The 12,780-nt window shown below is 36.9% G+C and overlaps 2 protein-coding genes across 2 annotated transcripts in view; both read right to left on the minus strand.

The window, feature by feature from the left end:
- Positions 1 to 1,711: 1,711 nt before the first annotated feature.
- LOC107668252 (C-C chemokine receptor type 6-like) lies at positions 1,712 to 4,740 on the minus strand. Its single transcript, XM_016460067.1, has 2 exons — positions 4,276 to 4,740; positions 1,712 to 2,933 (listed from the first exon to the last, which is right to left on the minus strand). Exon 2 carries the CDS (start codon positions 2,916 to 2,918, stop codon positions 1,800 to 1,802), a length of 1,119 nt encoding a protein of 372 aa, XP_016315553.1. The 5' UTR covers positions 2,919 to 2,933; positions 4,276 to 4,740; the 3' UTR covers positions 1,712 to 1,799.
- A 3-nt stretch (positions 4,741 to 4,743) lies between these two features.
- The window catches only part of LOC107668251 (FGFR1 oncogene partner-like), a 14,559-nt gene continuing 6,522 nt past the window's right edge, over positions 4,744 to 12,780 (minus strand). The window contains 10 exon segments of the mRNA XM_016460065.1: positions 4,744 to 4,907; positions 6,875 to 6,962; positions 7,061 to 7,094; positions 7,198 to 7,272; positions 7,743 to 7,855; positions 7,969 to 8,033; positions 8,036 to 8,060; positions 9,424 to 9,465; positions 10,290 to 10,498; positions 11,523 to 11,585. Coding sequence (XP_016315551.1) covers positions 4,833 to 4,907; positions 6,875 to 6,962; positions 7,061 to 7,094; positions 7,198 to 7,272; positions 7,743 to 7,855; positions 7,969 to 8,033; positions 8,036 to 8,060; positions 9,424 to 9,465; positions 10,290 to 10,498; positions 11,523 to 11,585 — 789 coding nt within the window. The 3' untranslated portion in view covers positions 4,744 to 4,832.

Consider the following 12,780-nt stretch of genomic DNA (forward strand, 5'->3'; position numbering starts at 1 on the left):
ATTGTTTTGTCATTTCTTTCTCAAGCCAGTCCCCTACCAACAAATACGAAATCTCAGAGAATAACGATATTTTTTTGTTAGTTATGTTATGATTTTTCACAAGTAGCCTAACAGATTTGTACACGATGGGATTTTCCCCAATATTTTAATAAAATAATAGCTTACTTGAAAATATGGTAATGTTTGTCTTTCTTTTCTGTTTCATTTTATAGCTTGTTGGTATGGAGCGGCAAGTATAAAACATAATTTAAAAATAATTCTCTTGACACTGTGCTCTCATGCTCTTCAATATCAATAGGGGGCAACAGAGGATGCTTTTACGGAGTCCTCAGCACTCACCTGAATTACTTCAGCCTCTAATTTTAACATGAAACAAAAAAGCATTTTGCGAATCACATAATCCTTTTTAAATTAATAGTTCTCCCAAACATGATATGACCATCATGTCGTTGCAAACCTGTATAAAATTATTTTTCTTATTTTCTGTGAAAAACAGAAGAAGATATTTCGAAAAATGTTTTGAATATTTTATCCATACAGAGCAAGTCAGTGGGGTCCAAAACAGCACTGGACATTGACTTTTTTTTTTCTTAAAAAACAAAACAAAAACCTTTCTACTACTCTCTAAAATTGCCTATCATTCATTTAGTCTGAGTTCTATGAATCATTGCATTGTGTGTTCATGCCACTGTATATCCACTTTAGAATTACAGACTGTTGAAGTGAGCTATGGTACAGTGACAAAACACAGAAGTACATTGTTCTGTGTTTGTTTCAGTAATGGAGAAGTTCTTACTCAAGCAAGCTGTAGCTAGTGTAGGTCAATTCTGTGAAACTTACATGATGAAAGAAATGTTCTATTTAATTAAATAATTTTTAAAAAGCTATGGCAGTAAAACGGTCCTGTCAGTGATGATCAGATATGCAAAAGATAACTGTTTGGGGGAAGGAACTAGTTTTTGTAGAGGACTGTTATGCAAAAAGAACCTGTATACAGGTAAAAGATAAGATAACGTTTCAAAGGTCATGACATGTACAAGACTTTCAATATCATTTAAAACTTGTGATTATTTTGAAAGGATTTTTTTTTTTTAACTTATGAAAAAAAAACCGTTAACCAGATGAGAAATAAATTAGGCATGCATTATTGCAGCACAAACACCTACAAGGTTAATAATTAAAAAAATAAATAACCTAAAAGGTTATAAAAAAAAAAAAGATGGTGAGACAGTTGGTTCTCAGCACTGGATCTCATTTCAGTTTTTTGTTATTGTGTTGCAGTATTTTGCCTAATTTATTTAGATAAAACTTACAATGTTTATATCTCAGATACATTAGGCAATGTTAAAGATTCTATGTACAAAAGGTAAATAGTACATCTAGAAAAATAAAAAATATCCTGCATTAGTACTACATATGAAGCATGTCAATAACAAAATTCATTGATATACAGAAGACTTTTTACACTTTGCTGTTTTAACATAGAAACAAGGAATAGCCATTTTCCCTTTATGGTTTGTAATTGGCATAATTTCTTTAAAAAAAATTTAAATGAATAATTTATCCATCATTTACTCAACCTCATGTTGTCCCAGGCAAACAAATTAAAATAAAATAAAATAAATAAATAAATAAAAAATAAGTATGACTTTCTTTATTTGTGGAACACAAAAGACAATGTCATACAGGTTTGGAACAACATGAAGATGAATAACTGATGACTGAATTTCCATTTTTGATCAATGCTAATCAGTCTGTCAGTAAAAATGCTGGGCACTTTGCCCTTAATTAGCGCATAATCACATGGTAAACGAAGTGCCATTGTCATTGTACGAGCCATCCATAGAGCGGCGCGTGGAAATGTAAATTTCAGTGGTGGCCCGTGAGGAGCGTCTCGCTGACATGTAGTTCTTCCCCAAGCACCAGATGTCCCGTAGGATCTTCCGGAAGTGGTTTCTGAAATTCACTCCGATGAAGGCATACAGCAGGGGATTGAGACAAGCGTGCAGGTACGCCAAGCTTTTCGTGATGGTCATGGTCAGTGCAACAGACTCCTCATGGCTGCATTCCTGCAGTTCAAACATGTTGATGGTATAATACAACAGCGCCATATTATAAGGCATATGGCAGACCACAAACACAAGGACCACAGTGAGGACCACACGCACTGCCTTGTGTCTCTGAAAGTTCTTGGCCCGAAGGAGGGTGACAATGACACTGGCGTAACAGAATCCCACGATCAGCAGTGGCAAGAAGAAACCCAACGCAATCTGAGAGCTGGGCACCACAGTTTTCATCACACGTGCAGTTTCGTTCGACTTAAACATGAAAAAGCACACATAATTCTGGTCGTCACTGCTTAAGAAGCTGGATTCCATTGGGCCGGGTTGGTAACGCTCATAAAACATAAAGGTGGGCAGTGACAGCAGCAAGGCCAACAACCAGACGGCTGCGCAGACCAGGTGGCTGTAAAGCAGAGTGCTTGAACGCAGCCGGTAGGAACGGCGGGCCTGTACGATGGCAAGGTAGCGATCTCCACTAATGCAAGCCAGGAGCAGCATGCCACTGTAGAGGTTCACGCTGTAGATGCCACGCAACAGCTTGCAAGACAAGTCCCCCATGGACCACCCGTGCTGCTCGCTGTAGATTATCAAAGGCAAGGCCACCACAAACAGGATGTCAGCGATGGCCACGTTCAGTAAGTACACGTCAGTCATGGACTTGGTTCGCTTGTAGAGAGCGTACGTCACAATTACGAGGGCGTTGCCAATGAAACCAGCTAAACAAATGATGGGGTGAACAAAAAAGTGGAGGAAGTTCTCCACGTCCTGTCTGCGGTCCATTGAACACGGTTCCACTATATCATTATAGAAGTCGGTGTAGTTGTAGTCTGTGCTGTTGTTTTCAAATTCATCCATTTTCTCCCTTTGAGACTGTAAAGTAAGAAAAAAATCAAAATGAATTGGTGAAATTAATTTTATGGCAGAGTTCACTTGTCAAGATGAAGCTGCCTGAATGAAATTAACAAACCATTAACTACGACTTTTGCCTCAATAAACTCCTAATTTGCTGCTTATTAATAGTAAGGTGGTTGTTAAGTTTAGTTACTGGGTAGGATTAGGGATGTAGAATATGGTCATGCAGACTATGTGCTTTATAAGTACTAATAAACAGCCAATATGTTAATAATAGGTATGCTAATAAGCAACTAGTTAATAGTGAGAATTGGTCCCTATACTAAAGTGTTACTGCTTGTTTAAATAATAAAGGAGATGTATTCCTAATTTTCCCTAAGAATGAGGAGGCAGACGTTTGTCATCATTTTGCCACTGCCATATAATATTCTGTACAAATGTGAGTGTGAATTAAAGGACAGATTAGGGTAAATCCAACAATTCATTCCACACCAAGGAAAAGCTCTCAGTGCAAATGTTGCTTTGTAGTTTGACATTTTACCCTTACAGAAAGAGGAAATCAGCAGAAAATCAGGTAACGTACAGATCAAGAGATTCAATGCATACAGCAAATATTTACTGGCCATTAGTCCTGAACATGATGTTAGTTTAGAAAAGTGTAGCATTTCTCAACCAAAAGTACTTCTTTCTATGCATTCATAAGTTTTATAACAAGCATCAAGCATGAAAAACTAGGCAATTGATAACATCATGCCTCATAGGTTCAAGAAAACACATCCAATTGTAAAAAACACAAAAATACAATGAAAAGCACTCTTTACTTACCATAAATCCAAACAATTTACAAACCAAATAAGCATTTTTGTAATGTTTGTATGTCACAGTTGTTTTATAAAGACTGTCTTAATTAAATAAGAACACATACGGCGTGTCCGCTTCATGCACACAGGAAAACTTAAGCATAAAAATATTTCCAGGCAAGTTTTTATAGAGTTTTTTTTATATATTTTTTTAATGTTCATGTATACAGAAGAATCATGCAATTTCATTCATTGCTATAAAAAAAGATCATGCTATATCTATCTATATATAATTTTATAGAGCAACAAACTTTATCTTTCTCTCAGTGGGCAAATATCAGTTTTTATACTGCAAGTGTCTCAATTAAATGCAGATCCTGCACACTAAGCCTTCAAATTTACATTGATTCAAATTTGTTGCCCACAACACCAAGACTAGCATAAATAATGTATCTACAGTTCAGGTAATTAAATACATAGGTATTAAAACAAATAGGCACTGACTTATGTCCATCTAAAAATGTAACATGTGACTGAAGCGGAAAAAAGAAGCGACTTACCAGTATCTACACAAACAAGTCTAATGGAATGCAGTGAGAGGTTTCTGTTCCTTCTGGTTTCTGATGAGGAAAGACAACTTGGGCAGGGCACAGCTGCGTAATAAGAATGACAATTATCTGACCTGAGCAAAAGGAGGCACTTCACTGCCGCTTAAAGAGCGCTGTATAGGAACATGTAGGTGTGAGTGTCAGACCATCAAAGCTGTCTGACACATGTACCATTTAGATTATGGTTTCATGTAAAAGGTTGGTGCTATGCCTCAAACAGAAATATCCAACAGACATTCACCTTTAGCACTTTATTCATGGTTGAAGATTAATTTCACTGTGATTTCTGTAACACTTTCACTGACATTAAAACACAACTCAATGACTCTAGTATTATTTTAAACAAGAGAACTCACAATTTGCTATCCTTTCATTTCTGTCCTTTTGTTTTGTTTTAAATGGTAATTAAAAAAACAGGAAGAGTCAACAGTCAGACTGTACTTAATTATTTATTGTGAACTAAATCCATAAATACATAAAGTATAAAATATGGAACTGACAGTTAGATGTCAGGCAACATCTTCCATGTAGTCGGCACCCAAACTTATCTGCGAGACGCTCACATCCTGAGTGGTTTCATCAAGCTTGAAAAAAGAAAGTGAGAGAAACCAAATAAAATGATAAGAATTAGAGTCAATAAGATCCAAAATCACATTCAAGGTTAAACCAAAGGCTATTATTTTTGTTATACTATCCCCCGGTTACACAGACAAGGCTTAACCCTGAGCGGTTTCAACTGAAAGAAACTAGCACCGATTGATCTTAAAATATTGTATATTGTAAGTGTTGTATGTATTGTATTGTTTGTGACTGAATATTGTAATTTCGTATCAACATCCTGCCCAGGGACTGCAGATGCAAATTAGCTTTATAGCTAACTCTGGCACAACACTTTTGTTGTGCGTTGTCCCTGTACAAATAAATTAAAAATAAACTAAAATATGTCAGTGCCCTTGTTTTGTCTCAAGATGCAAACCAGTCTTTTTTTTTTCTAAGGCCTGTTTACAAAAATTATTGAACTATGGCCTAATCCTGGATTAGTCTAAAGCCCGGGATACACTGCACGATTTTAGCAATCCTATAAGATCATTACTTTATCACACTGTGCGACATGGATCGTTTAAACTTGGGTACGACAAGCATGTAGACTGTACGATGATGACACCTATTGAATCGTAGGCTGCGACGGCTGCGACACACGTTAGCGCAACGTCATCAGCATGCATTAGTGGTAAACAAATACCGGTACATCAAGATGGATCGTGCTTTGGCAGTTGTGCTTTTCATGTGCACTGAAACAAAGAAGAGGCGGCGGTGGAAGAGGGCAATATGGACCCGCTCATGTCTCGGGAAAAGAGGACAACTTGGGATGCCAGTTTTGCACAGGGAGCTTGGCAGCTGCAGTTCCTCCGCTATCTCCTTCCATGCTATGTCCTTTTTGGTGCGGTCATGATAGCAGCTAGAGGACACATCGTACAAACATGCCCTCAGCTGCCACAACTCAACATGAATTTGTTCTTTATGGGTATCCCACATACCAGTATACCTTCTACTTTTTTCCAAAAGGGTCTGGCTGCAGCCTTGCACTTGCACTCTCAGATTTGCACTCTCAGACACTTGCGCTTCCGCTAGCGACGTCACTTGCAGTCTTTATCTTGTCTTCACCACCTGGCTACTGTTGTAAAATGTTGAGAGGTTCAAACAAAAAGTAATCAATAAATAGAACAAAATAAAAAATAAAAAAGACTGCAAGTGATGTCAATTGCGGAAGCGCAAGTGTCTGAGAGTGCAAGTGCAAGTCTGCAGCCAGACCCTTCTCCTTTTTTTGCCTCCATGGCATTTAAATTGTAGCGCCGCTGGTCGCGTGGATCAATATGTCATTTCATGTTGCAATTTCATTGGCTGCTGTGTAGACGCAGGTCATAGCAGCAAACACACTGTGCGTTGATCATGCTGAATTTCTGACACTGTCAGAAAACTATCGTAGGCTATCTTTGGTCGCAAGACCGGGAAAACGCCCATCTTTGAACCTCTCTCACTGTACGACAGGAGCACAGATTAAGAGCCACGATCACAGAAATCACCAGGATTGCTTCATGATGGCAATCTTTCGTCTGGGACAGCCAAAAATCTTGCAGTGTATCCCAGGCTTAGGATCTGTCTGTGAAACCAGACTGTTGAGTACTTATGTCACTTCCTCTCACTGCCTCATCGGGCCCTTTTAAGTACCCATATTTGCAATTAACAAAACATGCCACTCTCACTTCTTGCCTTTTACACAATGCATTCTTATCCATGCGGCCACTCTGTTGACATTTGTCCCTCTTCACATAGAATTGTGAAAAGTGGGGCCATAATTAACTGACATTAAGAATAACCACATCAATGTTGCATTCATACTGGATTATAAATGTCAATCATTTCTTTACAAGCTTAATAACGGAACAGTTCATCTGAAAATGATCAAGACCCACAGTCATTTAAACTCCTTTTGAAACAAGCAATGTCAACACAAATAATGGCACGTTTTTGAGGATGGAGAAAACAATACCTTATCGCTGATGTCAGGTCCCTCTATCGACACCTCCTCAATCTCCTCATCGATGCTCACTTCACTCTTAGAGTTTTCAGAACGATGACTGAAGAGAAATTATAGAGATGACAAAACTTAATCAGGATTCAGAACGAGCAAAAATAACATGAGACCAGTGAAACGGCTGATGGGCATGTTCTTTACCTGTTGAAGTCATCGTCATAGTCAAGATCTTCATCTGCAAAGCATTATTTTTTTGAACAGGAGAAATGTGATAGCGAGTAGAATTTTTTGATTTGATGGTTCAAAAAATATTGAACATATTATTGAGGAGTTCCTACCCAGCAAAGGGGATGCAGTTTTCTCATTTGGAGCGGGAAACTCTTTTACACCCTTATCTTTAGAACTAGACGTACCTAAGACAGTAATTATGGAGAAAAGATATTAATTAGTGTCAAATACATATCAGTTAGGGAAATCTTTAAGCATCTCATGAGTTGATTCAATTTCGATCCAGAAAGTCACAATCCCACTCTGATGATTCATGATGTTTTCCGATTTTTTTTAGTAACCTTTGGTGGGTTAAATTATGTGTAAGATTATGCATAAATGGCATACTAAAATATGTCAACTCTGCCCACAAACAAAAAATAGCACGTATAACAGCATCAGAAGCAGCTCTCATTCGGTGTAATGGAAACTGTCCAGAATGGCCTAATTCATGTGCAAATACTTTTATTCCCTTTATTCTATCTTTTATATTATACATGTCGCTTCAATTAACCCTTCATTTGCAGTTTTTGGGGGAAAAGTTCATGTAAAATTTTGGATCGATCCAGAATCATCTGAGAAAGAATCTTGATTGATTTCACAAATGGTTTGCTACCATTTTTGTAAGATGAATGATCTTTCTGGCTGCTCTCAGGAGATCCTCCCGCACTCTTTAGCTGCGTGTCTGCCGTGAATGCTTTCCCTAAACTGCTGCCCAAGCCTTCTCTCCTGGAAAACAGACCAGATGAGACTCTTCCTGAAGTCAGCTGACAGCCATATAATGAGAAGTGAAGGAAGAGAGAAGTTATGGCAGGAGACAGACAGGAAAAGGCCCAGCTCACCTAGGTTCAGAGTCAGGGCTGGGCCTGTTATCACAGTCAGAGAGCATGTCCTCTCCATCTCCTGCCAATTATCACTGCCAATAGCAGACAGGCTGAGGCCAGACAGAGCAAGAGAATGTTCATCCACACATACATATACACATAAAACCAAGAAGAAGGTATTGAGGGAGAGAGAAATAAAGAAAACATGCAGAGCAAATGCAGAGAAGGAAAGAAAGGAGAAGGGCAAAGGTAAAAAAAACAAAAAAAACACACATACATACAATTGTGTTTGTAGTCACTGCCCTACTCCTGTACTTTTGGTTGCTGGATTTTCCTTTTGACAATATCAGGTAATGGTGTTAAGGTTGAAATGTTATGGTATAATAATGGCCACATTCACACAGGCAGTATTTGACAACTATATTTATTAAAAGTCGTGTTCATACAGGGACGTCGCTGGATCTTGGCTGGGTAATTAATAGACAAGCATAAGCGATATAAGCAGCCATATGATGTCAATGATAATGATTCTTATTTTTTATTTTTTTTTTACATTATCTAGCATTGTACCATTGATAGCTTAAAAAATATGAAAATAATGAAATCAATAAAAATAAGGATAATAACAAAATAATGATAGTTAAATAAATCCTTATTTCATAATTACATTTCACATATATATACTGTGTGTATATATATATATATATATATATATATATATAAGCACTGAATGTCATTTATATATAGCGATACCCCTGGTTCATTTGACATTTTTCAGCAGTGGATCAAATATTGTTTGTACGAACAAAGCCAAGCTAGTTGTAATCAACACTTGTAACGAAAGTGACAAAAGTAACTATGAAAAATTGCTATGTTCATAACATTGAATTTTTTTTTATCACATTTAACAAGACATTATTTAATAAATGTGACATCATTTAATCAGTTTTATTAAATGTGGCTGTGAGTCTTGATAATTTAAGGGAGCCAATTAAGATGTTGAAAACGATTATTACTCTTGTTTAATCCAAAGTGTGCGTGAATACAACGGTAGTTAACTCTGTAAAACTGGACTGACCACAGTATTCTGCTGCTGTATGAACATGAACAGCCCCAACTGGAGTAAACAGCCTGATTCTGCACCCATGGGTTAAGATGGATGCAGTGGGCTTGAATGGCAGTGTGATCACTCCATGCACACTCACTCATTGAGGCTAGTGCCCCTCCTCATTTGGGATAAGGATCGCCCTGACAGGCTTCCTTCCCTCTGCCAGTGCTGACTTCTCACAGGGGGGGGGAAACACATACAGAGCACAGACACAGTTACAGAAAGAGGGAAAGAGAGTGGCAGCTACAAAAAGCAAAAGAGGGACATGGTGCAACATACAACAAAGCTCCAAAATCTACCCGTTATCGGTCATAGTCAAAATCATACTAAAATGCGAATACAAAATGAAAACAGGAAGTACTTACTCCTTCTGACCTGAATAAGGCTTATCTGCCAAAGATAAACCACTGTTTTCACGTGCAGCATTAAGAGACAACAGTAAAAAGGAGAAGATACTGGTCAGAAAAAATAAAAGCACTTCTCTGTATTTTAACTAAGAGCAGAATTGTGACTTAAGGGTGGGTGCTTGTCATATTTACACAGTAAAAAATGAACTACAGTTATGAGCTTCAAAAACATGAAGAACCCAGATCTATGCTTCTGAAATTACAGTCAAAGGTGCCAGCGGTTTAGATCATTTCATTTTTACTTGCTCTTTTAGTCTCAGTAGAACATGTGGGCACTGAAACAGTCCTTGTTCAAAGCTCTGAATGGAAATCTGCTCCCACTATTAGTGTCAAACTAGGACTTTGATAAATGGCATTTCACACTGACGTTTCTTTTTTCATTTTTATATATAGCATTTACAAATTGCTTTTCATTATCCTTTTGCTAAATGGTATTCTTTCTGGCATTTAAATAAAAAAAAAACTGCCATTGGACAGTTCACACGTGGCAATATTTGTATAAATTAAATTTTTTTTGCAGTATTTTATTGTTACATTTAACTAAAATTGTAAACAAATGAAATAAACACTATTTGTCAATTTAAGTAGTGATTTATATATTCACACTACTGTTTTTAATTAGACTATTATTTTATTTATTTTTTCTATTAATTTATTTCTTCATTTTATTTTTAAGTGGCATGCCTATATATCAACAGTTTGTCACTTGCATCACCTCAAATCTCCTACTTTCGATAAAAAAAAACTTCCTGTTACTTTGTCAGTGTGTCCGGTCCACAAGAGAAGACATAATTGATGATTTCTCCTAGTGAAGGTATCCTTACCAGCCATAGGTCTTTTGAGGTTTAGAAAGAGGATCATCAAAGAATGAGTCTCCTTCATCCTCATCCTCCAGTCCAAACTCCAGTGCTCTCCTCAGTGTGGTGGGGAGATTTTTCCCATCACCTAACCCCTCCTCTGACCCTTCAGACACTTGAACAGACCCTCTGTTCTTCTGAGGCCCCAGTGTTTCACCAGGTCTGCTGTCTCCAGCCTATGGGAAAGTCGCAATATTATCAACATGCTCTAATAACACCACAAGGCCATAAGCGCCAGATTTCACCTAATGCAATCAAGATGAACAATAAGCATCATCTGCTATGTTCATGTAAAGTTACTGCCTGTACGATTCAGTTTGGAACCAACAGCTGCCCATTTTTAGATTAAGTGCTATGTGTACAAAAGTGAGGTTCCATAATGAGCAAAAATAATGAGATAAAAATCAAAGAAAAATTTGTTCCCTTTGACCAAGTGCTTTTAAAACATGACATTCTCAAGTAAAATTTATCTGGAAATTCCTAAGAGTAGACGATTAAAAGATTCAAAGTAAAGAGCATCTCACATAACTTACAAGAAAAGTAGGTTGTTAAAAAGCCCATTTTGAAACTGGCCCACGTTAAGAAAAATGCTGCGTCATTCAACCCACTCACAAATCGATCTATTACTTTGTATAGGTCAATTTTCAAAAGAAAGGTTTTACTTGAGATGAAATGTTTCAGAATTAGTGTACACATCCAAAGGCAAGAGGTTAGACGACACATGCTGGATCTGGTTAATAAAAAAGTGTTAGTAAGTGTTAATTCATTTATTTTCACAATAGTATTGGGTGATTAGTGAAAGCCTTGTCAGTATCTTTGCTCTAAATCTTTTTGCAAAGACTGATCTCATTTGTATTGTGTATTATCATAAATCTGTTCTGCAATAGCCAGTTTACTATATCAAGTGCTAAGATGGTTCCAATTCAACCATGGGCTACGTTTGGCACCATTTCACATATAAGCGCTTTTTGCATCCTGAATACAAAGCAGTAATTTAGTCTTGGGACATGAACTTCCACTTGCACATGTGATAACAGTAACAGGAAGGAGCACAAATCATAATTTTGTCACATCTACCTAACAACAGCCAAATGTGTGTAGACACCACCCATTTATGAATCATTTGTGAGACCTAAAGGAAGCCACATGGTTGAGCTGATCAAAAGCTCCTGTATCAGAGCTGACGCACGTGTGCTTTACCTTTGGGTCAGCCTTTTCTTCCTGCGCTGAACTGTGCTTAACAAATCCTTTATACCTGGGTATCTGAGCATCAGAATATAGCCATCAGCTTCCCTTTTACAACAATGACATGCTACCCTCACTAAATCATACACGGATATGGATGAAGTGAACGGAATAAAAATATATGCAAAACAAAAAAGGAGGAACTGTTGTAGGATACAAACACACACAAAAAAACAACTACTGCATGCAACAAAAATGCATGTAAAATTGAATCTGACATATGGAGCAACTTTCATAAAGATTTGGACAATTTGAATCAAAATATCTATAAGTTTACATTTATTGTATGTTTGAATTTCTCAATGGTATTGCATGTAAAAAACATATATGATGATTAAATGTCATTTAATGTAATTTGGAGAGACATAGGAAGATGGAATTAATTTAAGAATTAATAGATTGTTTTGTTCATTTAGGGCCATAATAAAAACAATTCAAATTCTTAAAAGAAAATGTATATAAGAATCCTCATCAAAAAAATAATTATTTGGTTGCATAAAAATTCTTGATTAATTAATTGATCAATGATTAATTATATGTTTGAAATTCCCAATGGTATGGTATGTGGAATAAATATAGTGAATAACTGTCAAATAATTCATTTAGAAGAAACCATATATATTTCTTATCAATGAAGTAATAATTTTTCTTTAAATATATATTAAAAGGGTCATATGATGCGATTTCAAGTTTTCCTTTCTCTTTGGAGTGTTACAAGCTCTTGGTGCATAAAGAAGATCTGTAAAGTTGCAAAGACTAAAGTCTCAAATCCAAAGAGATATTCTTTATAAAAGTTAAGAGTCAACCACGCCTACCTAAAACGCCTCGTTCTAACACGCCCCCACATATCTACGTCACTATGTGGAAATATTAGCATAATGCCGCCCAAATGTGCAGGCAAAGAAAGAAGGCGTGGTTTCAGGAACAGCAGTAGTGTTGATGCAGCCCTGTCAGGGAGACGGTGTGTTTCAGTGCGAAAGCATAAAGCACTTTATTTGGCCTTCCGGAAGTAGATGCAATTAGGAATCATTGGTTAAGATTTATTTACAACAGAACAGCAAAACCCAGATGTTCGAATTTGTGCAACGCATTTTATGGACGACAGTTTTTTACCTAGAAGAGTACAAGGCAGGCTGTGCACAAAGGCTATTTCTAAAAAAAAAAAAGGGTCAATTCTGACTTTGCTATGACAATCTGGCGCTTCTGAATCAGC

Source organism: Sinocyclocheilus anshuiensis, unplaced genomic scaffold, assembly GCF_001515605.1.
Source record: "Sinocyclocheilus anshuiensis isolate Anshui unplaced genomic scaffold, SAMN03320099.WGS_v1.1 scaffold1341, whole genome shotgun sequence".
NCBI classification, from domain to species: Eukaryota; Metazoa; Chordata; class Actinopteri; order Cypriniformes; family Cyprinidae; genus Sinocyclocheilus; species Sinocyclocheilus anshuiensis.